This window comes from Morchella sextelata (genome assembly GCF_020137385.1).
Source record: "Morchella sextelata strain SCLS chromosome Unknown scls_18, whole genome shotgun sequence".
NCBI classification, from domain to species: domain Eukaryota; kingdom Fungi; phylum Ascomycota; class Pezizomycetes; order Pezizales; family Morchellaceae; genus Morchella; species Morchella sextelata.
In genome coordinates, this window is record NW_025408633.1 from 803,203 (window position 1) to 830,168 (window position 26,966).

Below are 26,966 nucleotides of genomic sequence, written 5' to 3' on the forward strand. Positions count from 1 at the left end.
GCAAGGGACTGTGTTAGGTAGGGCTTGACTTATATCATCGAGATATCGATCGGCGTGATGTGAGGTGTAGGTCGGGATATCAGAGATACTAAAACAGGGTGGGTGTGTGGGAATCAAAAATGTCAAGAGATAAAGGGAGAGTTTAGTATGAGAGGTGTTTAATACGAGGTGGAAAGTACAATATGAGACATAGAAACCTAGATAACAATGGAAAAATGGATGGCAGGAAGAGAAGAATATAAACAAAGATGCGGTAGATAACCAGAACCAGTAAGAGAGAGAAAAGATTAAAGACTGCTGCAGGAATATAACCTCAAAATATCAAAGCAGGCAGGGAGAGTTGATTACAGAGATACTAGTGCCGGACTAATGGGAATGTTTATAAGAAATAATAGTTGTAACACCTACCGTTTTTCACCGATCTAACCATGAACCGACACCATCCGGTAACGCAAGGAAATATAAACAATTAACGGAAAAACTACGTCCGAAACTGTCATTTCCATACTTAGCTTTACGCTTAAATGCATACCGCTCAATTGTCCAACGATTCTCGGGATAATTCGCCAATATATGCACCATCTAAGTATTCGGAACACCCTGCTGTTTTCGATTCCCCCCGCCCCTATAGCCACCTCTCTGTTGACTTTGTGTATCCACCAAGAAATGCCGGACCGGACTAGCACTTCTTCTCGCATATGGGTGAGCACGTTGCGATTTGTGTCCACCGCGGCGATTGACCATTGTATTCTGTGGACGGTTCTGGTTGAAGTGTTGTGCTGGTGGTGGAGCAGTGACAGGTTTAGGCGGCAATGGGTGATGGGAAGGTTGTGGAAGAGGCTTAGCTGTTGTATCACGAACACGCTGTTTTTGAGGTCGGCTATACATTGGTTAGAGAAGCCCTGGAATAAGTCCAACCCTGCGGGTTCAACAGTAAGATAACGAACCTATTATCCAGAGGACTTCGGCTCTTGCGTTTTCCTCCTTGATTTATGGCATTTGTTCTACCACGAACCCCGCTGTTGCTAAGATTATTTATCCCTTCATGACGGCCTGTGTTGTTCGCCAACGAGGTCGTAATCGGTTGTCGGGTCCAAGGACTTTTCGAGTCAGAAGGATCTCCGGCAGTTTGCATTTTCTTCTCGGCTGCGTCTTCACTTTCAACGGGCTCATCTGTGTCCTCGAATCGCAGCTCGACCGACTTTTCTTCTTGTGTATTCTCGGCCTCAGTTTCCACCTTAACCTCCTCCTCTGGTTCATCTGGTAGCTCCCATTCCAATGGCTGTGCAAGCATGTTTCCTCCAGTTCTAACACTCTCCCAGATGGGATCTTTCATAATCTCGCTGCCCTCCCCATAAAAGTCCCTATTGATTCTCCTACCCTTGGGATCAAAGTATTTGGTGAGAGGACTCTCTTTAGTTTTTTTATCATTACCTTGCTCTTCAGTTTCTTGGAAGGTTGGGTCTAGTGGTGTTTCGGTTGGCTGTGCAGGTCTCCAAACTTAAAGTACAGAAGATGTTAAAAATCATTATCTTGATAAACAACAAAGATGGTGGGAGCATACTTATAACACCATTTTTTGAAGACACAGCCGCATTTTTATCCAGGCTTGGGAAGCAAGGAGGTGGTTTCGGGGGTGGAGGTTGCTGCTGTGCGGGTGCAACACCATTTGCTGCAGGTGTTTGGGGAAATTGATTCTGCGGTCCATGGCCATGATGCTGAGTCTGCGAGAAAGATGTAGTGGCGGGTGTATATGGCGGCTGAACTGGCGGTTGTTGCGGATATTGCTGGTAATTTTGATGTGGAGGGTAGGGGCCTGAGGGATGTGCCTGATGTGGGGGGTTATAGTGGGGATGTGCCGGCTGGGGTGCTTGCGCTTGTGCCGTATAGTTACTCTGTGGAGTATAACCACCATATGATGGTTGATTATGCTGTCGAGGGTAAGCTGGCTGCGCTGGTTGCGTTGGTTTGTTGTAGCCATAGTTAGAGACAGGCTGGTGTGGGCCATAAGCGGGGGCTTGTGGCGGCGGAACAACTGGAGCAGCACCGTAGGGCTGTTGCCATGGTTGCGCTGGAGGATACCCCTGGGGAGTTGCTTGCTGGTGCCATTGCTGTACCGGCTGCTGCTGTTGAAGATGTGGCGGCTGGTAAGGGCCTATTTGTGCTGGAGGTTGATAAGGCCCGGTTTGTGGATAGGAAGGTTGCTGTGGGTAACCGTTGGCATAATTTGGCGGAGGAGCGAAACGCGTAACGACAGGTTTATTATTTCTTTTTTGGATAGCGCCCCGTTGAGGACGCGGAGCTTGATTAAGCGACCCACTGGAAAAAATTTGATCAGCAAAGAAAGCTCCACGGTGGTCAGTTGGGGGTTGGTACGAACGCAGGAACGGCCCTTCTAGCTTCGCGACAGTGTTGAGCTACATGCTGAGGGGAACCACAATTATAGCAAGGCTCTGGCGCAGGTTGTGCCTGAGGATTTTGCAGGTGTTGTTGCTGTTGAGGGTAAGCTGGGCCCGCATACTGGTGCGCGAACTGCCTTTGATGAGGTTGTGAGTTCATCGCGGGAGCTTGATTGAATATTCGATATTTTGTAAAAGGAATGTGAGTCGAAGGGAACCAGGAGTCGTAGGCCTAAACGAGAATGGGGGTCGAGCAGTTGTTCGAGGAACACGATTGTCGATGGAAATGAAATGTGGACTGGTTGGACCAGGGGAGATGAGTAAAAAAACAAATGACCACTCCACAGCCCACCTTCAATAAGCTTTGGCCAAGCTATGAGCACGGGGGAAACGAGAAAATCGGCGAGATTCGATAGGACTTAAAAAGGCGCACTGTTCATATTCAAGGAGTGGGAACGGTGAGTGGGAGCTACTAAAAAGAACGAGATGGTAAAGAAATTATGGGGTGAGGCGAGGGAGGCAAAAATCTTGGAGGGACACAGAGAAGGAAGGAGGTGATGAGTGTGAGTCTTGGGAAACGGATAACTGGTGAGATGGGGTTTTTCGGTTGCCGAATTGAACTATTCCTGTCAGATTGAGGTCGCGTTAAGGTTCTGCCAAGACAATTGAATACCTAGACATCATCATGAACTATGTCAAGTGGGGTACAGAGTGATGGACTTTTTCACGAGCGTCATTGACAGGGGCATTTGTAATTTGATCAGTTCAGAGAAAACAAAGAAAAATTTATTAAGAGGGAACAGTGCACTGAAGCAGGTATCATGTTTCATGGGGGGAAGAGACTATCAAAAGGCGTTTTTTTAGTGGACGTGCTCATCTATATGAACCCCGCGATGTTTGTCTCAAGTGAAGATGATAATGAAACGATAATAGGAAAAAGGCAAATGGGAATAGATATGGAACGGATACAACGAATGGTCCCAGAGAGCTGAACAGATGAGATTGATTTTACAACCACGCTGACAAAAGAGACAAGAAATTTGGGATATTGGGAAACCTAATAGCAGGGATTGTTAGTTGGCGGGGAGGCAAACATAAAGCTCTCTTGAGCTGTCATGACTGTTGTTGCTGCCTGAACGCAGTTTAGGGCTTTTAGCAGTGGCATCGATGAAGTAATTCCGTCAGACCTCCCCCGAAGTAATATAGTAGTAATAGGTGATAATAAAAGTTTGGCTGAAATGGAATGGTGCTTCATATTTCATATGTTTGATGTTTGATGGAGGGTTGGTGTTGAGAGCTGAGGAGGAGTCCGAGAGAGCCTCTGTTCCCTTGGCTATGTAATTGCGGGGCCGATTCCCAACGCAGCCAAACCAATGCCCAAAATGGCAACTCTCAACGTCCATCATATCGTGGGGGCAAGAGAGAGTGCGATTATCACGAGCCACTGTAATTAGAAGCGTTCCAAGGGCTTAGAAATCATCACAACCCTCGAATTATCTCCTTCATCACATTAGACACGTGCTCCTTCGCGTCTTTGGTTTTTTCATATGCGTTGACCTAGATGAACATGAACCATTTGCCGCGCCTCTTCTCTTCCCCTTGTTCCCATCGCACAAGCTCGCAACCTTGACCAACACCACCATAAAACCCATCTCACCATAGCTGCAGCTGCACAAGCAAATGCCTGGACTACCCGGTACATAAGCACTCCGATCGACTTGCCCTAAATCTTAACACGACTGACAACAACACTAGTCTCAGTCGACCTCGATGAGTGCATCGAGCGCCTCTACAAAAAAGAGCTCCTCGCGGAATCTGTAATAGAGGCGATATGCAACAAACTCAAGGAGCAGCTCATGCGCGAATCCAATGTCGTGCACATACTCGCCCCAGTCACTGTCGTTGGCGACATTCACGGACAGTTCTTCGACATGCTCGAGATATTCAAGATTGGTGGCTTCTGTCCAGATACAAATTACCTGTTCCTGGGTGACTATGTCGACCGTGGGCTATTCTCAGTCGAGACCATATCGCTACTAGTGTGTTTAAAACTGCGGTGGCCAACACGGGTACACTTGATTCGCGGAAACCATGAGAGTCGAGGTGTCACGCAGAGCTATGGGTTCTACACCGAGTGTTCAAGGAAGTACGGGAATGCTAGCGTGTGGCATCACTTTACGGACATGTTTGATTTCCTGACGCTGAGTGTCGTTATAAACGACGACATCTTCTGCGTCCACGGAGGTCCGCCTTCCAAACCCCCCATTGATTGCACCCCCTTCCACCGCTGACACTCCTCACCAGGATTATCCCCATCCATCCACTCAATCGACCAAATCAAAGTAATAGACCGATTCCGCGAGATCCCCCACGAGGGCCCCATGGCGGACCTTGTCTGGTCCGATCCCGACCCAGAACGTGACGAGTTCTCACTCTCCCCGCGCGGAGCCGGGTACACCTTCGGCGCCCAGGTGGTCAAAAAGTTCTTGGAAGTCAACAATCAATCGCATATCCTCCGAGCGCACCAACTGTGTCAAGAAGGATACCAAGTACTGTACGAAGATCGATTATCCACCGTATGGAGTGCGCCCAACTACTGCTACCGGTGCGGTAATATGGCCAGTGTCCTAGAGGTTAACGACAAGGGAGAGAGATTCTTTAATGTTTTTGAGGCAGCGCCGGAGAATAGTGAGCAAAGAGACGCGGCGCAACAACAGGACAAGGGGGTCGTTGTGGAGTATTTCTTGTAGACGTTTCTTGGGCGGTGGGGTGTTTGGGATGTTTTTTTTTATGTTTTTTTTGTTTGGTTTTTTCCTTTCATCCATGTGGTGGATATGACTTAGGCTGCATCTGTACACTTTCAGGATCCCGCGATTATATACCTATACAGTAGACTCTCACTCATAACGGTTTGCATTGTAAGGGGTACTAATTCTCAGTCTGTACTTTAGCATATGTAGTGCAAGTTTTTTTTCGTGTTTTTCAGAGGTCTAGACCATGTTTCGATGATACCATCTGCGAACGTTACTACTGATTATCATGTCAAATTAAGCCCGGCTGCGAGCTAGCTACCAATAGAAGTATTCTGGATATCTAAGTTAGATAAGATATATTGGACATCTTGGTACGGCTATTCCCTGTATCATGGAAACAAGAGATTGGTGCTTCCAAAGCTTTATAATTTACAGGACATCTTTGAGGACAATCCCTCAAGAATGATCTACCCTAGCCCCGGATAATACTGGGAAGTCCGGGCGATCTGCCTAACACGGAGCAAACGATTCATCACACGTAAACGGCACCGAACCAGACCCCATGAGTAAGCCTCCTCTGCCCAAGGGGTATCAAATCTTTGAAACACAACGAAATACTAAAGCCCCCAGTTAGCACTAAGAGATTCATAGACAATCTAGAGAAAGGGAGTAAATATGTGCTTTTCTGACACTCGCCCTAGTTACGTGTAGTTAATACAAGCATTGTCAAGCTGACTTCCGAATTCATAGTCAAAGGCAACCCGTCAAGCCCAGCCAGGTCGTAGGCCAAAATACTTCCCGTCCATTCTGGCATCTTGTTACAACGCAGCTAGGAACGAAACTTGTAAAAGTAGCTGGAATCAAGAGTGTGTATGCGGGGATATTAGCTTTGGCTAGAGATTCCATTTGTTTTTTCTTACCCTACTTAATCTTGGTCTTCCAGATAGCGAGATGTCCGTGACACAATTGCGGATGAAATCTTCTTGGCTAGACAGCGCCAACATCGATTACAAGGCTTAAGACGCTGCTATGTGTGTGGGTGGGTGGGGTTTACCTTTTCGCAGGTGGAGACAAACCACATACTTTCGAATTCTTTCGGCACTGAAGAAGGAGTCGGCGGCGTTGATGGGGCGGAGGGTCAATGGTCATGCTCTCCCACTACAACTTTAACTTCGCCTTCTTGAAATATGTTTAGAAACACAATTGCAAAGAACAGCCTCTATTAAACCGCACCAACGCATTACATCCTATCCCCCAAAAGACAAAGCTCCCGAGGGCATGTTTGACGTCTTTCTTCACTATACAAATTTAACTCAACGAAGGAACCAGCCAATCAATCAGAACATGTGTGCGATTATTTTTGGTATTTCAGATATTGTCATAGCCTCCGGACTGCATACAGTTAATGAGATACCAATCAACCAATCAATCAGAACATGTGTGCGCACGCCACAGCAATTCCGCTGCGCGAGTGATACCCTATGATCTCATCCCTTGGCTTTGGCCTTTGCCGACCCTCTGGACTAGTACGTGAAGACACAAGGCTACATCTGCAAAGCTCCTCCTCCTCCCTACCAAGTATTTCATACCAGCACTCTGCTTCCATCAGAGCAAGGCTACACAGACAGCCTACCACGGCGAAGCCAAAAGGGCAAGTGGAAAAGACACACAGCAGCGTCACAAACTATCACTCGCACATCCCCGAGCGTCCCGACACCCGATATGAGATAGATACGATAGGCCGCCTGGAATTACCCCTCCTCCAGATAGATACATGTACTTATTATATATCTCCCCCTTCCCCCCTTCCCCCCTTTCCCCCCCCCCCCCAAAAAAAAAAAAAAAAAAAAAAACCCGCTCCCCACTACTACCTCCACAGCAGCAGCAGCAACGGACAAAGGATAACACCCACCAGTGCAGGCCCCAGAAATGAATATCCCGATTTCATGATATCGTAAATACATAAACGCGTTCCTCCCTTCCCATCCCTCTGCCTTCCTGCCTTAATTCTCTTCCTGCCTTAATTCTCTTCCTGCCTTAATTCTCTTCCTGCCTTTCCTTCCCTCACACGCGCGCGCGATTAATATCCATCCACCCCACCCCACCCCATCCGTCCAAAGGAAAAAGGAAGAAAAGAGAAAGAGAAAGAAGCCCCACTCCCCCGCCCCCAAGAAAAAACAGAACCAAAAACCACCCGCAGGGATACCACAGCTACAGCAGCTAGCTAGCTAGCAGATATCAAACAAACCGCCGCCGCCGCCGCCGCCGCCGAACTAATCACTACGTAATAAACAAATTGACCAGAAAAATAAGAAGAAGGATGATGAATATAGAGAAGATATTGGAAAAAAAACATAATAAAACTCCAAACCCAGGATATAGAGAAAAATGAATAGAATGGGGCAAAAGAAATACCCGCCCACGGGGGAGGGGGGGGGAGGCGTGTGCCGGATGCAATATAGACAACATAACCCATACTCAAAAAAGACCAACCAACCAACCACTCGAAAACAAGTAAAAAAACAGAAAGGAAACGAGGGAACACGCATGTGCTTACACAAACACACAAACATACAAACACATACACAAAATACTACAATTACCGCGACCGCAGCAGTAGTCAAAAACCCCAACTAGTGAAAAAAGAAGAAAAAAGAAAAAAAAGTAAAGTAAAACGAAAGCCAAGGGAAAAAAAAACTACTTATCCTCATCATCGTCATCATTCAGCTTCTTAATCTTTACCCTACCCATCCACGCCATGGCACCATCCTTCCTCTTCGGCTTCTCCATCCCCGCCTCGTTATACCACTGCAGCCGCAGCACCTCATCGTCTCTTGCCGCAATCACAAAAATCGCAACCTACACCACAAAACATTGTCAGCAATCCCTCACTTTCCACCGAGAATAAAAAGACACATACCCCAACGGCATTCCAGAAATCCAGCGTGACATCTGAAAAGTCCACGACGAGCAGCGTCCGCGTGGGCGCCTGGCGGTTGCGGGCGTCGAGGGTGATGAGCGCAACGACGCACCCGGCAACGGCCATGCCGTACACGGTGGAGGGGAATCCAGAATCGACGTCGTGACCGGCGGCGATTAGTCGGGCTTCTTCGGCACGGTATTCGGCGGCAAGGTCGTGGAGTTTCTAGTATGTAATGTTAGCGATGTGCCAGTCTCCGGGGGAGAAAAAATAGTTACCTTATCCATCCTCTGCTCGCAATGCTCAGCGCCCCGTTCTTGCGAGCACGAAATTGCGATCATTGGCTCTATGTGTTTATTATCTGCCACAACCACCCATTAGCCCTCCTACCCCCCAAAACAGAAACAACCTCTCAAAACATACCCAAAGCCGCATCCTCCACCGCCCAGCAAATATATCTCCTCAGCACACTCAAAATGCGCCCCTCAACCTCCCGTCTCGTCTCCAACTTGCTCCTCACTCCCGCCCCCAAGTTAACCATCGCCTGGAACGCCGCCGTCGCCGCAAACGTGCCCTCCGGCGCTATCCCCTCAATGACGGCCGAATCATCCGGGCCCTGCTGAAATAGATTATCGGGCATAGTTGCGAAATCCACCTGCCAGTGAGCGGGCATCAGCGGCTCGAGCCCGCGCCGCCGGATGCGCTGGAACAGTGTCGCCTCGTCATTGCTGAAGCCCTCGCGGCGGAGCTCGTCCGTTTCCTGCTCGGACGTTGTGCTGACGACGGAGGAGCCGTCTTCGACCGGGAGGGAGAGCCGCGAGCGGCGCTTTGGCTTTGCGGGTGCGGGGGAAAGCAGGGTGAGCGTTGTGATGGACTCGGTGATTGATGTTGCGGGCGTGGGGAGCTGCTTGGGGGGTGTGCGGGATTCGGACTTGACGGCTGGCGGTGTGGTGGTGGAGGGGTTGCGGGGGGCGCGGACGAGCGGGGAACGGGTGCTGGTGGAGGGGCCGAGGGAGTGTCGGGTGCGTTTGCGGAGGTGGGGGGAGGTGGTGGAGGGGTGGCTGTCGGAGGTGCGGGGACGCTTGGGGCGTGTAGTGGTTGAGGCGGGGGTGCTGGCGCGGCTAGTGGGCTCACTTTTGATGCGGACTTTGGGGTCCTTGTCTGATGATGTTGTTGTTGGAGGTGTAGGTGTAGATGTAGATGTAGATGTAGTTGTAGCAGCAGTAGACTCCCTCGGCTCGCTAGTAGTAGTAGCAGTGGTGGTGGTGGTTGTTTTGCCCTGTGCCGGCTTCTCGTTCTCGGGCGCCGCTCGGTCTGGCCCGGCGGTGGTGGTTGTCGTTGTCGTTGTCGCTGTCACCTCGATGGCACGCACCTCTACGGGAGCTGCGGCGGGCTTTTTCCGGGAGAACATTGCGGCCCACATCGTGTTTGCCTGTTTGCCTGTGAGGGAGGGGTGCTTGCAGCAGGTGTGATGCAGTTGGGGGGGGGGGGGGGGGGTGTTCAGTCGTGATGCTGCAATGCGCGTGTGTAAGGGAAGTGGAAGCGGAGGAGAAGGAGAGGATGTAGATGCCGTGGATGCTGCTGGTAAGTATGGATGGGGGAAGAGGAGGGATGGGGGATGTAGACAGTCCGTCAGTCCGTCAGTCGTGGTTGTGGATGGATGTGGTTGTGGGTGGTGATGTTGACGAATAGGAAGAGGATGTGTGAAGGTGAAGATATGGATGTGGATGTGGACGTATGGGATGTATGGGATGTATGGGATGTAGAGGCTGTGATGTGGGGAATGGCTTCTTCCCGGGTGACTGATATTATTCCTAGCTTAGTTGCTGTGATACCGCCCACATATGTGTGATACAATGCTCTGCTGCTGCCTCTGCCAGTGTTGCTGCTGCTGCTGCATTCACACTCACTCGGGGTCAGTCAGTCAAGGGTTTGTGGAGATTGGTGCTTTGAACGGGTATGGATATGGATTATGGATATGGATTATGGATATGGATATGGAATGAGGCTCTCTGCCAGGACTTTCTCTTTCCCAGAAACCAAGCAAGCGCGGGATCAAGAGCGGAAATTCGAGGAAACGAAGCAATTTATCTATCTACTCATAGCCGCTGAGGCTTCGGAACATGCAGATCAAACCATCTACCACTGGCTGGCTGTTGTTGGTCTGTCTGCAGAAACAAAGGGAAGGGTAAAAAAAACGGATCTGGACCGCAAACAGCACTCGATCTGTGGATCTACATATCACATCAATGTCCACAAGAACCAACCGGCTCTAATTTCTAAATGATTGTTTTTGATTAATAACTGCCCCATTGCCATAGGAGCTGTTGCAATGAGAATGTAACAGGGTATCATTCTAGAGAGAGAGTATCCCTCTCTTCTCTTTCACTCTCCCCTCTTCTGCACGAAAAAACCAGCACCAGATCGAACCGATTCTCGGCGTGCAGATACACAGTCGACGTGGCTGGCCCGCCCAGGTCCCTGCCAAGGTGCCAGCAAGATGGGCCCCAGGATGGATGGGTGGATGGGGGCAATTGACGGACTGACAGAGTAGAGACACCGGGCCCTGCGTGGGATTGAGCAATCCCAATCGGCGCTGAGAACTGCCAGCGTCTACTCCAAGATCCAAGCCCTCGAGAGGCATCCACAGAGCACGATGCAAATGCTTGTCATGACTTCTACATATTTCCATCCTGTCGTGAGCCGGAGTGGGAATGGACAGGGATGCCTGCTACTAATCCGTGCTTACTCAACGCCGTTCTTGGGGCCTCGTAGTTAAACCACAAGTTGTAAGCCTTGTCTAAGGCCCGTCGACAATAGCTCCGAGAAGCTCTCACTCAGCTTCTCTTGTCTACTACAATCCACCATCATGGACATCATCAGATCTGCATACTCGTTCGCATTCTCCTCGCACTCACGGCCACCCCGATGGCTTCTCTGCCCGCTGCTATTCGTAGAGGCCTTCCTCTGCACCCTCATAATCAAGAAGGTCCCATGTAAGCAATCAACCGGCGACAGGAGCAAGTGAAATCTGGCCTCCACTAACACTTCCTCCCCCGCCCCCACCAGACACCGAAATTGACTGGAAGGCCTACATGGAGCAAGTCGCGCAGTACCAGGCCGGCGAGCGCGACTACGCCCTCATCAAGGGCGGCACTGGCCCCCTCGTCTACCCAGCGGGCCACGTCTACATATACTCGTTCCTGTCCGACCTCACCCACCAGGGGAAGGACATCGTGACGGCGCAGTACCTGTTCATGGGCCTGTACCTCGCGACGCTGGCAATGGTGTTCATGGTGTACCGCGAAGCTAGAGTAATGACATCTGTACCTAAGAAGCCCACATTAATAAAACACAATAATAACCAGAGAGCAATTCTTGCGTGAAAATCTTCCAGGCGCCCGTCTACATCCTCCCGCTGCTGGCGCTCTCAAAGCGCCTGCACAGCATCTACCTCCTCCGCCTCTTCAACGACCCATTCTCCATCTTCCTCCTCTTCGCCGCCATATACTGCTGGCAGAAGCGCCAGTGGACCCTCGGGTCCGCGGCCTACTCGCTCAGCGTCGGCATCAAGATGAACACCCTCCTCGCGCTCCCGGCCGTCGGCGTCATATATCTGCTCGCCTGCGGCAGGGACAAGGCCATCAAGCAGGCCGTGATCATGGCGCAGATCCAGTTCCTCCTCGGAACACCGTTCCTGGGCTCCGCGCCGAAGAGCTACGTCACAAAGGCTTTCGAGTTCTCGAGACAGTTTATGTTCAAGTGGACCGTGAATTGGCGCTTTGTGGGCGAGGAGACGTTCCTGTCGCGGAAGTTCTCGCTCGGCCTGTTGGCGGTGCACGCAGTGCTCTTATTCGGCTTCCTCGTCACCCGCTGGAAGAAGTAACATTCCCCGCCCCCACACCCACTTTCTAGCCGGAAAACTAACCCCCCCGCAGACCCTCACAGCGCAGCTTCACCTCCTTCCTCGCCCTAATCGTCGACCCCGCCACGGGCCTCGAAGACCACCAGATCTCGCAGCGCGTTAGCCCGCGGTACATCCTCACCTCCGTACTCACGGCCAACGCAATCGGCATGCTGTGTGCGCGCTCGCTGCACTACCAGTTCTACAGCTGGCTCGCGTGGGGGACGCCGTATCTGCTGTGGAGGAGCGGGCTGGGGCCGTTCTGGGTCGCCGGGCTGTGGGCGGCGCAGGAGTGGGCGTGGAATGTGTATCCGAGCACGAACGAGAGCTCGGGGGCGGTGGTGGGGGTGCTGGCGCTGATGGTGGTGGGGAGTTGGTGGGGGAGTAGGGGGGAGGTGGAGGAGGGGGTGGAGTTGGATGATGAGGATGAGGAGAGTGGTAGTGAGGATGAGGGTGAAGGTGCGGAGGGGAGGAAGGCGAAGTAGAGTGAGAGGGGTGGTGTGGGTGGAGGAGGGATACTGGTTGAGTAGGGTAGTGGTAATTTTTGAGTGCCGGTTTTGCGGTTCTTAGGTAGACTAGGCTATAATTAAGAGTCGATCTCAAGGCGGACTAATCGGGAATGAGTTTTGATATCTATTTTATAGCTGTAACCCAGAGTAATTCCCTGTTGCAAAGACAATTTTAAAAGTTTGTTGTATTGCTAGAAGCTCACTGTGCATGCTGTGGCTACATTGATGAACCGCATATACTTCGGGGATGCTAAGAATCCGGTAACGTAATATGATATGCCTCAAGCTTCAATTCGAAGCCCTATATGGCCGCGGCATGAACCCCGGAATGGTTATGCCTACAAATTCGAGCCTGCTTCCGGTTCTGTGGTTGACCCGGCCAGGCTCTACGCTGCCCAGAAGGTCAATGATGGGGCGTGCATGTGTCCCTGCCAAGCAAACCTCACCATAACCAATGATCATATTTCACTATCTTGGCACGTCCAGGATCCCACCTCACCCCAAAAAACTTAACCTCCAACCCCGACACCAGCCCCGACACCAGCTACAACCCCACCACTCAGAACCCACCATCCACAATGCCCCGCGCCGCCGCCTCCCGCCGCGCCCTCACCGCCATCGACACGCTCACCACCACGCCGCCCGACACCCTCCCGCCCGCGCACATCATCTGCCGCATCATCGCCTCCGCCGGCAACAACATCTACCGCCTGCTCACGCCCACCGACGCAAAGACCGAGATCCTCGCGGAGCTGCCGACGATGTTCCGTGGCAAGGTGTGGCTCAAGCGCGGCGGCTATGTGGTGGTGGATACGGGCGCGTTTGGGGAGCGCGAGAATAAGCTGGGTGGAGAGATTGTGAATGTGGTTAGGGATGAGAGGGAGTGGAGGAAGGAGGGGTATTGGTAGGTTTTTGCTTTCTTTTTGTGGGCTTGTGGGGAAGTGGGGGAGAGGGGGAGGGGTGGTGGTGTGGATGGGGTGCTGATTGTGGGGTGGGGTGGGGTGGGCAGGCCGAAACAGTTCCCGAAGGAGGAGGAGCTGGAGGATAGTGAGGAGAGTGAGGAGGAGTCGACGGTGGGGAAGATGCCGCCGGGATCGGACGATGAGGAGTGAGTGTGTGGTAAGTTAGGGAATGTGGAGAATGCAAAAAAAGGCATTTTTATAGACATCAGTACCATCCATGCACGAGAATCGGTCCTGGAAAAGCAAAGCTGGGCATAGTGACTACTAGCTGGGCATGAGGTATTCGGGGCTGGGCTAGCTTGAGAATATATTGGCCTCGAGACTTTTGGAACTGGGGATGTATTGGGGGGGGGGGGGGGGGCTAGCTATGGTTAACGGTAATTTTTAGGATTTAGGGGGTTAGATAGCGAGAATTCAGTGGGCTGTTTTGCTGGTTTGGGTCTTTCGTTGGCACTCCCGGGGCACGATCGCGGGATGACAACCAGCTATATCTGCTCGAGGGACCATTTGTCACTTTTCTAAATCGGATAGGATAACCCATCTATTCACTCCCCCCACCACCACCAGCACCCCCGGCATCAGAGCGCTGGACTCATGCCATTCTTTGACACTGTACATTCCCACAATCATTCGTTTAACTCTATTCTTCTAGTAGTCAATATTTGCATGAGTTTCTTGTCCTTCTCGAAACCCGTATTTCCGATTCCCCTCATTCACGTGAATCTCTCATAGGCCATCACGTATGAATTAAACAAAAAAAAAAATCATGGGCCATCACTCATCACTCTCATTATCCGAGTGATTTCTTGTGAGTCAAATTGAACAATTTACGATTCAAGCTCTAATCTAGACAGAGAAGATTCGGGCAGATGCAAGCCTAAGCTATCCTAGGCCTTATGTTGGGACCAGGTTAATCGAACCAGAACGACCGCCTTTGGGTAATGGGCGTGCTGTGTATCAGGTAATGAGGAAGGAATGTCCGTGCACGTGGTCCGGGAGAGTACATCAACTTAAAAGGCGGCTTCCGTTCTTTTCTCGGGGCTCTATGTACAGTATACCAAACCCTAGAAATTTGCCCCACTTGTACTACAACGTTCCTTTAGAAAGCGTCTAGGCCTGGATTTAAAAGTCAAAATCATAATATAAACTCAAAGTATTTTCCAAAAAGCCTCAACCTACGTATGCAACTAATAAATAATAGAAAAAATAGTTTTAATTGCACCAGTATCCTTGTTTGCGGGACTGTATGCACCTGAGCTGAAACGAGAATATCTTTACCGGCACTATATATCTACAGTAGACTCTCGCTATAAGGATATTTGATATAAGGATATACTCGCTATAAGGATACCAGTGACCGGTCCGCAACCGCCATTTTGCTAGCATTCCCCACTTTCTATAAGCATAATTCGCTATTAATTCGCTATTAATTCGCTATAAGGATACATATTCTTAGTCCCAGCCGTATCCTTATAGCGAGAGTCTACTGTACAGCGGTAGGTAATAAGTGATGGAACGGCCTGAGAACACAGTGATACCTGTTCTGGGTAAAACGCCACCAACATACGCTGTGTGTAGGTATAACTGTATCTCAGGGTGTTCCATCACTTATTACCTATCGCTGTACTATACCTAAGGTAAAATTTCTGAAATTCTTACAGTATGTGTATGGTTAATTGTAACGGAAAAAAAAAAAAAGTAAATCAATTAACCCACACAAAATCAAATCACAGTCATGTCAACTACAAAAGAATTGTGACCTACCCAGAGTTATTTCACCCCCCTCACCTTGGGCGTAAGTCGTTATCGCTATAAATGAAGTTCCCCCCTATCTACCTCTTTGAAACTCCATAGTGCTGCTTTGAAGCAGCGCATCCAATCTCTTCTGAGTCCCCTAGTCTCTCAGTCTCAAAACTGGGAACTAGCTCCACAACCGGTTTCCCCATTTCAATTTTCTTTTTGGAACGGGGGCCGATTTACGGTGGGTTAGTGTTGCTTTTTTTTATATATGTATATTATATTCCTTTTTTATGTATCTAGTAGAATGTCACATCTAAATGAACACCACAGTAGGCAAGGCTTTTTAAATACATACAAAGAAATCCGCGGCGTCGTAGTATTTTACCACTTTTTTTTATAGACTATCAATTCTCATATAATTGGCCAAAATTAGAATGAGAAAATAATGCCTTTTGTACGGAATAGGAGTCGAATGCTCTCGAGCAGATCTCAAGCAGGAGCCATTCAACGGACTGAGTACCTTAATTAAAAGTATGAACAGCTCAAAATTCGACCCGACCACTGGAGCCTCCCGAGAAAAGCCTACCTCTTCTCACCAAATTTCCAGAAAATTTTTTCTTTCTGTTCAGGTTGTGAAACTTATCCTCGACTATTTGGTTGTGTTTTGGTTTGATGTACTGAGCGCCAATTGAGCCGGTTGCGATCCTAGCTGCAGAAATGCAGGCACATAATATCACTCGATGTCCAAACATCATAACCCTGACCCTGAAATGCCAAGAACCCTAAACCTAACAATGTATTCCTTTTTTGATACTGAAACCTCATAAATCACAACTGGGACCTTCTGATTGGGCCTTAGGCGTGCCCTACTATCCTTCGAGATATGTTGGCTGTTTTCTGTGAAGCTCAAAGAGGGGCTGGTGCTAATAAATTCGTTATCAACACATAGTTTAAGCTTTCCTGTAGCGTTTAGTACACCCAAACATCAGTATCAAATGGACGATGGGATAATCGTTCAGAGATATTCGAATAATACCGTAGAAAGACGAATAATATTTGGACCAATAATAATCGAAGCAAGTCTGGAGACTTGGCACCTTGACTGTTTCCCGGATATCATAGTTATAGCCCCCTGTTCGTCGAGCGGCCGTAATCTTCGACTGCCCATAAACGACTCTAGCTTCCTAGATGATTATCAGTGATGGCTTGTCGCTAACACTGCAGGTACACTGCGTGCTCATCAACAAAGTCTTACTTCAGGTGATAAAGGGAGGCAGAGATAGAGCAAGCATGATGATGTAGGTACATGGACTGGTGTCGTAGCCTGGTACTCTAACCTGGTTGGGTTGATGGCCAAGTCAAAGCTTGAGCCGGCTCTGTCCCGTTGATGCATTAGCGTCTATGAGGCCGGCCGATAAGAAGCATGCATAGATATCCGGCCAATCCCGCCGATTTGGTTCTGAGCAGTTGGACAGCTGTAAGGAACCGGGATCCTCTGTCTTCTCAGACTCGGACTGCTTTGCCTTCCACGAGTGAATTGGGCCTCATTACGCCTGGCCGGTAGGCTCATAAAACAGCAAAATTGGCCTGACAGCACAGTAAACTGTCCCTAGTAAGTCCATTTCCACGTGTGAAGATTTCTCATTGGAGGATACAAAATGGAACTAATTTCCCGCCGTTGAAACTGTGTTCTTATGAAATTACGTATAATTTCGACACACGAAGCCTTCGTATTACGCGTTAAGTACTTCATGTACTGTATTTATATGTATGTTTGGACCTTAATATTATAGATGAATGGCTTGATAGTGAGACTCGATATACGCCTGTCCAGCGAAGCTTGGTCTGGTACTTACAACTCCACCGAATCAAACATCGCCCCTCTTGTAATTCCCATCAGTAGATTACTACATGTATCTCCACCATCTTCCAACCACCGTTTCTCTCTCCCTATCTTCCCTCCCGAGTGCAGAACTAATCTTCTCGTCTATCGTCTCCTGTTACCGCTGCCACATGGTCTTCTTTTCTGCACTTGGCTCGAGTGCTCCTAGAGGCCCCATCAACCGCCGGCCCCAGAAGGGCTAACCCATCCCACAAATCTCTGACCAAGCCACCGGGATTTCCCTCCGACCCAGAAAGACAGCGAGGACTGTCGTCAGTCATCAAGCCACGAATCGCAGGGATCTGGCACCATCTTGACACCACCCCGGTGCAAACAACACGATTGGCCCAGAGTGAGAGGGCAGAATTCGCATGGAGGTCAGCGTCGGCTCGATGATAATGTTTACGATGGTGAAAATAGTCTCTCCATGGCTTGGCTCCAGTGGGTCTCACCAGCGTGGGTGCGCGAGACTCGAACATGGCCTACAGCAGCTCTGGGTTGGGGAAAGATGGATCTGCATCATCCCTCTCTCTCGATCTTCGGCAGGTTTGAAGCTAGCGTGTGGACGAGTCAATTGGTGAAACGGCTCAGTGGGTGGGTGAAGGGGCAGGGGGGAGAGAGAGGGGCGGAGAAAAAATTTCAAAAGTGAACATGTTCGCAGTTTCTGGTTGAGGCCAATAGGAGCCCTCCGCTCAACCCTCCATGATATAGGGTCGATAAGACCTAGCGGCTCAAAGAACTTTGGAGAGAAATGCCGACGGCCTGAGATAGAGGATACTTGGGGACTTGGAGATGGTGAATGCCCGCGAGGGTTCAGCAATCGGTATAATGATCCCGTGCGAGTGATATGTTGTGATCGTTTTTTCTGCGCACTGGCGAGACACTTGTGAAGGCAGTACTTATGTTACGATGGGTCATATTATTTTATTTCTTATGAGCACAAACAAGGTTCTAGCCTATTCCCATTTATTTTGCGAAATCCAGTGTAAAAAAAGAAAGCCAGCCTACGAAAGAAAAACCGAGAAATCCACCCAGAAACTAGCAGGTAAAAAAACACGGAGAAATTCGGATTAAACACAGGTACCTCGCCAAAGTTATAAGAGGAAAGAAGAAAGAAATAAGTTGATATTTAACAGTTGAAAAAGAATAAAATAAGGCTTTCCCAAGAATAAATAACAGAATAGTAATAGTAGCACTAGTAATAATAATAGCAGAAGTAGAAGTAGTAGTAGAATAATAATAAGACAAACCCCCACCAAAAACTCATAAGAAATGCTCCGTAGCCCCCCCTCGACCTTTTAGTGATGCTGACCATGATGAAAGAGGGAAAAAAAAAACAGACCCAGCTATAAAGATATGAAGGAAAAAAGAGAAAGAAAAAAAAATGAAACAAGCGAAAAAAACCGGTGCCCAGCTAGCCAGCCCAAACCGTCCCATCTGACCCCACACACTCGCACGCCCTAACAGGCGGAGATCAACCACCACCGTCAATAATGGTGATATGACCCGCCTATACATAAGAAGTAAAAGAATTCATACAGTAGACAAAAGAAATCGAGCACACACACAGCACACAACTCTTAAAAAGCAATCCCGTTTAAGGGACGGATATCCAGCCTGACCTGACAAAAGAAAAGACACACATAGTTCTACCACAAAAGAAATAATACTCGAGGGAGTTGCGTAGGCAGTAAGTAGTTAGTAAACTTCGACACACATCTGGCTCTCACAAAGACAAAAGGAAAAGTAAATGAGCGGACAGATATTTTCTTAAAAACATCCAAAAATAAAAATAAAAATAAAAACAAGAGGCCTTTTACTGCCTTCCCGGGCCCACAATCTCCGCTACGGTGCTCTTCCTAGCGGCCGGATGTTCCATGGGTGTCGAAAAGACTGTTCTCTCATGTGGGTGCTCCAGCGGCGTCATGAACACCTCTTCGCCGTCGGTACTGCTAACCATTCTCACTGGGCCAGGCCGTCCCTGGCCCTTCAATGCACCGACCCGTGGCAGCACTGGGATCTCCTGGGGGACGACCTTCTTCGCGGGGCCTTCTCTCCACATTTTCTGCTCTGCCTCGCTATTGATAGATGCATTATCGTCGTCCTCGCTATCGTCGCTCAGCTCCATTCGTGGTGCATAAACATACTCCTCCACATTCTGAGCCTTTGGTCGGCGTGGTTCCACGCCGCTGAAGTAGTCGTCACCCTCAAAGCTAGCCCCGTCGTCGAATTCCTTGTAACGGCGGCGGAGCGATGTTGCGCTTGTACGCAGCGGGCTAATCTGTTGGATTGACTGGCGGGGGTTCGTCATCTTGCCGGAAAGCCACGACCCCTCTGAGTCGATTGATGCGAGGGAAGTGGACATGAATGAACGCGGGCCGTTTTCCGGGGATGCGGCACCAGAGGAGTAACGCATGGAGGGTGAATATCGGTGAGATGATGGCCGGAAATGGGATTGCTGGGATGATGTGCGGCCCTGGGGAGGTATCGTGGGGGAGTCGTCGTTCAGTTCTGGAGTGGCCGAGTGGGAAGAGTTCCTTGGGTTAGCGGGGGGACGGGGAGGGGCGGGCACGAGTGAGCTCTTGGAGCTGGATGGGCGACCATAGTTCGGGTATGAGGGAGGTGTGGGCGAGAAGCGGTCTCGTTGTTCATCCTCTATCTCATCCTTTCCTCGGACATGTCCTGTCTCCAATGCAGTCATCGCAAAGGCAATCTCATCCTGGATGTGTCTCCCAGGTGTCTGGCCTTCGCGGCGCCTTAGTTGTTCCACTTCGTAGAAATCCCGCCTTACAGGCTCTGATACACTACCCAGTCCTTCTACCTCTTCGTCAGAACCATTTACCATAGTTGATTGACCGACCCGGATGTCCTGTTCCTTCTGTATTCTAGCAGCCGTCGCTTTCTTGATGAAAGATGTCCATGCTGACTTTTTTCCACGTATTTCGTCTTCCTCGTTCAGTTGATCATTGGGTGTTGTTGGAGAATCGACCTGAATCTTGGGGTTTCTCTCTGCCTTTGAGTTATTCCGTGAGGGGATCGGCGAAATCTGTGCATGACTGTGTGACGTAACATTGATCTGCTGAGCAGTGTCAAATGTAGGGGACTCAGATGTGTACTCTGCGGAGTCCATCGACACTGGCGTTATCATATCAGTTCTTCCAGATAGACGAGCACCCTTATTGATATCCTCAGCCGATGCATCATTCAGCCAAGAGATGGGAGTAGTGGATTCTATCGTTGTCCTGGAGTCTCTCGGCTGACGAGCAACAACGCCTTCAGTTTCGGGAAACGGATATGGGTTGTGCACAGGACCGAAACCTCCATAGGCTTCAGCAGCCCGAGAACTCTCCCCCATCTGCCTCTCAGGCTGTGCCAAAAACATCCCCTGATTCCGCTCGAGATTGTGTTGGTAATTCCTATCCATATCTTGATCCACGTCCATCTCCATGCCCATACCGCTGTTGCCCTGTTCTAGTTGCCTCTGCTTCTGCTTCCTTTCCAACTTCTTTTGCAGCCTTTCCTGCTCTTGCAATCTTTTCCTTTCCCTCCGCCTCCTATCCCTATCCATGGCCTCCCTAAGTTCCTTCGCATCCATGTCGTCGGCCAATTCATCCACCCTAGCCCTAACATTTCCATGGCTGTCGGTTCCGGTTCTGTGTCTATATTCGTGATTTGATCGAGAGTTCGATCGACTTGATATCGTGGTTGGGGAGTGTTCCTGCTGCTTGCCATCTGGTGAAGTCCCAAACCCGCTCTCGTAACGGAGGCGGGGTCTGGGCGTGAATAACTCAAAACTACGGATCCTGTAGGCCCTCATTGAAGAAACTGAAGAGAGAGAAGAACTGAGCGATTGACGAGGTAATGAGGATTGCGACATAGGCCGGTCATATTCAAAACTGTTGAAACTTCTCATGCGCTTGCCGTCACGCTTCGAAGCGTTTCGGGCCAACTGTTGGATGTACGCGGAAGGAGGTGGCTGTGTATGCGCTTGTTTCGGCTCGCGGCCTCGCTTGCTAAATCTACGAACAATGCTGGTCTGTTTGTGGGGACGGGCCGAAGACGTCGATGAGCTAGTCATGGGGCGATCGATCTCCACAAAGTACGACGAGAATCCTCCCTCGTGGGACCGTTTCTGTGGCTGAAAGTTAGGATCCAACTGGAAGTTGGTGTCCATGGGGTCCGAAGAATTGCGATTTGGAAGCAAGGGATGGTCAAGTACGGGGGGTGCCGCAGAGACATAGGACTGCAACTCCCGAGCATCTGCGGGAGAAGCAACGGCGGCGGCGACGACCCTACGACGACTAGCTGAACGACGGGGATTCTGACGAGCTGAAGCTTTCCTCACCAGCGAGAGCTTGCGCTCTACGGTGGGTGGTTCCTGGTGCTGCTGTGCGACTGAGTTCTTTCCCTCCGCCGTCTTCGTCTTTCGACGTTTCCTAAATGGCCAGAGAGCCATGTCTTTACCACACCAGAGCCTCCACCACTGCTTGCGGCCGTTTACGCGCGAAATTTTGGGGGATTGAGGGGGTGCTGATGAATGTGATTGTTAATATCTTTTTCTGAGGGGGGGGGGAAGGTGATGGGGGATGACGAGGCTGAAGTAAGAGGTGGGTTCAGGTCGGCAGGTTGAATAGGTACGAGTGTGATGGTAGTTCTGCTGCTGCTGTTGTAGGAGAGCGATAGGTAGGACTCGCTGGAGGATGGTTACCGGGGAGCATGGAAGGAGAAGCGAGGAGCGATGGTACAGCTGTCGTCGCGGAGACAACAAGTCATAAATTGATACGATTGCAGGCAGGAATGATTGGTTCAGTGGTAATTGCAAGGGGTGTGGTGTAGTGAAGCGGAAATGGGGGTGGGAGGGGGGGGTGTAGGTACTCTGTATGTAAAGGTGGAAAGTGGAGAGTTTGAGGGAAGAAAGAGAAATTGAGAGAAATTGTTGGCTAAGAGGGAATAAACCAATTGTGGGTGGGCGGACTGTGGTCTACGGTTCTACGGGTTTACGAGACTACGGGGAGGGTGGGTTGGACTAAAGAGTAGATAGATGTGCACATAAAGTACATGTACATATTCCAGGGACTCGCACACAAAAATACGAGGGATTCGGGAGATATTATTGAGGACGACGGGGGTGTGTATGCTCGATGTGGTTGGTGGCTGGGACAGGCAACTGGGGTGAGGGATCATTCACTCAAAGGAAGGGAAGTGGAAGGAAGTGCGGAACGGAATTATCTCATACCTACCTACCTGGGTCAGCAGTGTGATGGGGAGACACGGGAAAACCAAGACCCAGGACGCAGAAACTGGAGAGAAAATAGTAAGGGAAAAAAAGAAAGAAAACGGGGATAGAAGAGGAGTAAGAGTATGAGGGCAAAGTAAGAGTTACAAAAAGTAACTAATTGCTACATACAATTGCAGTACTATATCAAAAGAAGAAAAAAAAAACGCAAGAAGAGACGAGAATTAGAAACATTTTCCGAACTGTGACGCCCGCCGCTGACGGGTTCAATAAATACATGTAGAGAGCAGGTTCCAGAATCGAATCAATCAATCGAATGCACGCAATTCTATTTATCTAGTGCAGCGATGATGATGATGGCTGCCCAGTGTCCCATAGATGATGGCATTAAACGTTCCAGGAACAAGCTTGAACTGTAGGTTCGTCCCCCCGTTTTGCAGCCCACATGTTGCGTAACATGAGGGAACAGACAGGGGAGGGGGGGAAGGAGGATTTCTGAAGTGCGACTTGCTGAACGGAGTAAGGGAAGGGTGGAAGGCAGGCATGTAGTATGTAGGTAACGTAGAGTACGGTATGTAGAGTTAGGAGGTACTCTATGTACTCTACCAGGCAGGTGAAAGTACCTCCACTGTCCACCTGCTCGTCATCACCACCAGTACAGTGCCATCATCGTCGTCCGTTCGACGACGTCTGGTAATTAATGTTGGAACAACGAACGCTGCCTTGCCTGCTTTGCTGGTTGGACCCCCTCGATGATGTGTTTACTCCTCTCTTGTTGTTGCTGCTGCTGCTCCTTCCCCTCCTCTGTCTAGAGTACTCCTACATCTCATCCACAACTGTAAATTTCCCTGCTTGAAACCGTCCAATCCCTGGAATTGATAGGCAGGCCTTGTTACCGCATCGGTCCCTCGTCAAAGTCCTGCCGTGCATAGTGCTGCTCGCTTGTGGCTGGCCGTTGTGGCGGCCCCATCCAGCTGGGACCTTTCCCAAGTGCGAATAAATACCCTCCTCTACGTAGCTAATTGGTACATGTAGGTTACTCTATGTATGATAGTCGCAGCCTGCATCCGAATCGATTCCGATCCCGTAGAACGAACATCTTCGGCGCGAGAGGAAGGAGAGGCTGGCTGTCTCAACTCTTTTGCAGGTGATTGTCTGTCTGTCTGTCTGGCGGCCCGTCATGTTGCTTGCTCGGTGCGACGTGGATACCACATACCCGCAGTGTTTGTGTCGGAGAAACCAGTTTCCAGAAAAACCTCTCTTTCTTTGTGCGACTGTGGAAAAAAAAAAGTTGCCTGCTCTGCCAGACAGTTCCAGTGGATGCTCTGCTCTGATTGAACACCACAGCTTGCCAAGGCCCACAAACCCACGTCTGGCCCCCACACCCAACAACACGCGAGCCGCAACGGGTTCTATGAACGCTATTTCAGGGTCCGAGCTCCTTCCTTGAGTCAACCGCTCCCAATCTGGCGGGCGGCCGACAGCCGCAACAACCAGATTGATTTTCCCATCTGCAAGAGCGTTCCGAGTGAAAGAGCCATCATCCTTTCCTCAGATCCTGACACTTGCCTTAGGGGCGCGTCTAGCTAGGAAATTTTACTAACTGCCGAGATGAGGACAAGAGAGGATTTGTGTTAGTACGAGTTCTTCGGCCCTCAAGAGCGACCCTGATCACGGAGATTAGAGCGAGCCTGGGTTAGCAAGTACAGTTGCAACTCGATATGCCGGATTGCCAAGATTCTAAGGATTTCGTACGGGATAGCAAAAAATCCGGGATAGCAAATTGATTTTGCAGTAGGAAAAATCATATTCTCAGAGGATCTCGTACGGGACAGCAAGGGATCCGGTGTATTGAGTTCCGGCATATCGAGTTGCGACTGTACCAACTAATGGCTACATGTGGTAGAGTATCATACTCTAGCAACTCTGTGTACCCGGTTACTGAGAATACCGAGAAGAAAAGACCGCCTTGTCAACTTACTGTACTTGCTGAAAACGGTCTCAAAGGGAGCTCTAGAGTGCGACTGTAGAGTGCGTTTGGAAAGATTGCTACTATTTTCGGACACGCGCGACTGCTGCTTCTGCCAAGAGCACGCGAGACACAACGCTTACTGACTGGCCAAACCTCACCAACAGCAGCAATCGCAACACTGTCAGAAGCAATCGCAACACTGTCAGAAGGTACTTTGTACCTACAGGTAAAAAGGCAGTGGTAACAGAGGCTTTACAGGTCATTCGGCCAGCCAGCTAGCCAGCCACCGCGTTTCTGACTTCGGAGACCGACACACATCTCACACTAGTGTCTGAGTGGCTTTGTGAGGCTTGATGCGAAGTGTTTCAAAACACCAGTGGAGGGCATGGCCTGGCAGGCATGGTTTGATCACAGGCCAGTGAGACGGTAGAAGTAGGGTAACAGGTGCCTCTGTAGCGGTGCTCATTATTAAAATTAACTACTGCTGCTACTGCTGCTGCTGCACAGAGGACCCTTTCTTATCCAACCATCGAAACCTCCTGTGGGTTGACGTGTTCCTGAGCGGGCGAGTGTGGGGTGTGTGGGGTAGGTTTTACTCTGGGCAAGTAATAGATAGATAAAGACCCTGCTGCAATCATGTGATGATGCCCTCGCAGGTAGGTACAGTTAAAGAAGCTACTCCTTCCTTGTACTACTGGTTTAGGGGAAAGCGGTCCAAACCTCCCCTCCTTGACGGAAGCATAAGTATCGGTCTCCGAAGCCATGTACCTGCAAACACGATGGCTGGCCCAGTCGACCGGCGGTGGATAATAACCTGGAGAGCTTTCCGGATATCCTTCCTGTTTGTTACGCCGATGAATGGATGAACCAAGCTCGGTGATAGGCCCAGTTCATGTGCGCATACCGGTGGTAAGTAAGTACTCTACCCTACCTACATACATGTGGGCCTAAATACCTGGGCAGGTAGGCCAGCCCAAACGCCAGGCCCGGGAATTTTGTTTCAGACAGGCTGTGGTTCGCGCGGTAAACATCTCGGCGAAGTGATTGGGGGAACCCGGTCCACTAGCAGGATCCGTCCGAGTGAGAGCCAATGACTCGCACCAAAAAAGCCAAAAAAGAAAAAGAAAAACCGATCGAAAAGAAAGGAAACCCCGCATACACACAGAGCACCAATAGATCCCATACAGATAAGAGAAAAGGGCAGAGAGTCTATATATATTTAGGTCTCTACTAGTATCTTCCTGACGTTCTTGAACTGGGCCATTATTGCATACACCCAAAATCATGAGCTTGGCGTATTTTTGTATGGCATGCAATATCAGTCGCGTCCACAAACGTCAGGAAAATACGAGTACTCGCAGTTTTTTGACGTTTCCGGACGCGACCACTATTGCATGCCATACAAAAGATAGCCTTGGCGGGTTTTTTCTGTGTATGCAATAGCAGTTGCGTCCGGAAACGCTGTGAAATTACGAGTACTGTACTCTGCTTACCCTACAGCCAGCCTGACCAATCTCATAATCGGGCCTTGAATCTTAAGTTTTAACCGAACCGGGACGGGTATCGTTTTACATATTATTCGCTTGGATCTAGCCGTGCCCCCCCTCCTCGATCCCTCCCTTCTCGAGTACATTCGGTTCCAGAGGTGTCTTGCCCCTTTACTACCTTAAATACCACACGCCGAGCTAACAGCTGGGAAGTGGGTATGTGCCTTGGCACGGGATCGGTACCGATCTGACACGGCTTATCAAGAGCAGGTACATACATGTAGTTCTTACTCTACCTGTCACCCTAGAAGTGTATACCTGCCCCCTTCTGCTGTTGTCGGAGCAGAATTGCACTCGGGATAAGCTGAAAAAATACTTTCAGTACCCACAACCTGCCAGTGTCTATCGATAAAGTACATAGTACATACATGTCCTGGTCACGCACACTTATCGGTTTGGTTTTGGTTCGAGCCAGCCCAGCCAGAGTCTAAATCCGTGCAACTGTCTCTGCGCGTGATCAATCGATAATTTAAAATTAACGAGAGACAAGAAACAGCACTCTCCGACGCTCGAACTGGAAGTGACAGATATGTACCTACAAGATACGTAGCCGTAGCCGTAGCCGTAGCCGTGCTCTATCTTTAATTACGATCACAGGGTGTAAGGCGGGCTTAGTCAAGGTGTCAACATACTGCATGCTTAACTAAAGCACATAGAGTATGTAATATGTGTCGTCATTACATGTATAAGTAAGTGAAGAGGCTCCAAACCTCTTCATCATACTGACTCTTCCCCACGCAGCGGACCGTCCCGAATCTCAGCGAGTACTTACGGATGGGCGTCCCAACTTCAGCTCGACTCTACAACTCCCCCTGCTTTTGTGGCTGAAAAATATCAGGTAGTTACATATGTAGGTACAAGAATTCAGGTGTCACCTGGGCAGCCATCGGAAAAGAGTCAATACACATCATGTAGGTACCTCCCGTGAGCTCAGAATGGTGGCTGGCCTACGACATGAGGCTGGTCAAGACAACAACTACAGAGAGAGGCTGGGTTTCGATTCCTTTTGGACCAATCATTCTAGACTAAGTCGGTCTGGAAGCTACATACATCTGTTCGCCACGAGAATAGCCACCCGCCGGCCGCCCCGGTATCAAGATAATAGGGTAGACCGTAGGGCTGAAATCGGCTACGTATTCTGG

The 26,966-nt window shown here is 49.8% G+C and overlaps 6 protein-coding genes across 6 annotated transcripts; 3 read left to right on the forward strand and 3 right to left on the reverse strand.

Moving 5' to 3' along the window:
• Positions 1-582: 582 nt before the first annotated feature.
• H6S33_004734 (uncharacterized protein) lies at positions 583-2,559 on the reverse strand (the record flags this gene model as incomplete). The annotated part of the gene is made up of 4 exons (XM_044836086.1): positions 583-880; positions 948-1,500; positions 1,565-2,319; positions 2,381-2,559. The coding sequence occupies 4 exons, from the start codon at positions 2,557-2,559 to the stop codon at positions 583-585; spliced, it is 1,785 nt and encodes a 594-aa protein (XP_044690707.1).
• A 1,520-nt stretch (positions 2,560-4,079) lies between these two features.
• Positions 4,080-5,149, forward strand: H6S33_004735 (uncharacterized protein; the record flags this gene model as incomplete). The annotated part of the gene is made up of 3 exons (XM_044836087.1): positions 4,080-4,095; positions 4,155-4,643; positions 4,704-5,149. The coding sequence occupies 3 exons, from the start codon at positions 4,080-4,082 to the stop codon at positions 5,147-5,149; spliced, it is 951 nt and encodes a 316-aa protein (XP_044690708.1).
• A 2,700-nt stretch (positions 5,150-7,849) lies between these two features.
• Positions 7,850-9,495, reverse strand: H6S33_004736 (uncharacterized protein; the record flags this gene model as incomplete). The annotated part of the gene is made up of 4 exons (XM_044836089.1): positions 7,850-8,011; positions 8,073-8,297; positions 8,351-8,433; positions 8,496-9,495. The coding sequence occupies 4 exons, from the start codon at positions 9,493-9,495 to the stop codon at positions 7,850-7,852; spliced, it is 1,470 nt and encodes a 489-aa protein (XP_044690709.1).
• Positions 9,496-10,941: 1,446 nt separating this feature from the next.
• H6S33_004737 (uncharacterized protein) lies at positions 10,942-12,461 on the forward strand (the record flags this gene model as incomplete). The annotated part of the gene is made up of 4 exons (XM_044836090.1): positions 10,942-11,068; positions 11,142-11,398; positions 11,470-11,954; positions 12,011-12,461. 4 exons carry the CDS (start codon positions 10,942-10,944, stop codon positions 12,459-12,461), a joined length of 1,320 nt encoding a protein of 439 aa, XP_044690710.1.
• A 602-nt stretch (positions 12,462-13,063) lies between these two features.
• On the forward strand, positions 13,064-13,597 carry H6S33_004738 (uncharacterized protein; the record flags this gene model as incomplete). The annotated part of the gene is made up of 2 exons (XM_044836091.1): positions 13,064-13,389; positions 13,495-13,597. 2 exons carry the CDS (start codon positions 13,064-13,066, stop codon positions 13,595-13,597), a joined length of 429 nt encoding a protein of 142 aa, XP_044690711.1.
• Positions 13,598-18,885: 5,288 nt separating this feature from the next.
• On the reverse strand, positions 18,886-21,525 carry H6S33_004739 (uncharacterized protein; the record flags this gene model as incomplete). Its single annotated transcript, XM_044836092.1, has 1 exon — positions 18,886-21,525. One exon carries the CDS (start codon positions 21,523-21,525, stop codon positions 18,886-18,888), a length of 2,640 nt encoding a protein of 879 aa, XP_044690712.1.
• Between the last annotated feature and the right edge of the window lie 5,441 nt (positions 21,526-26,966).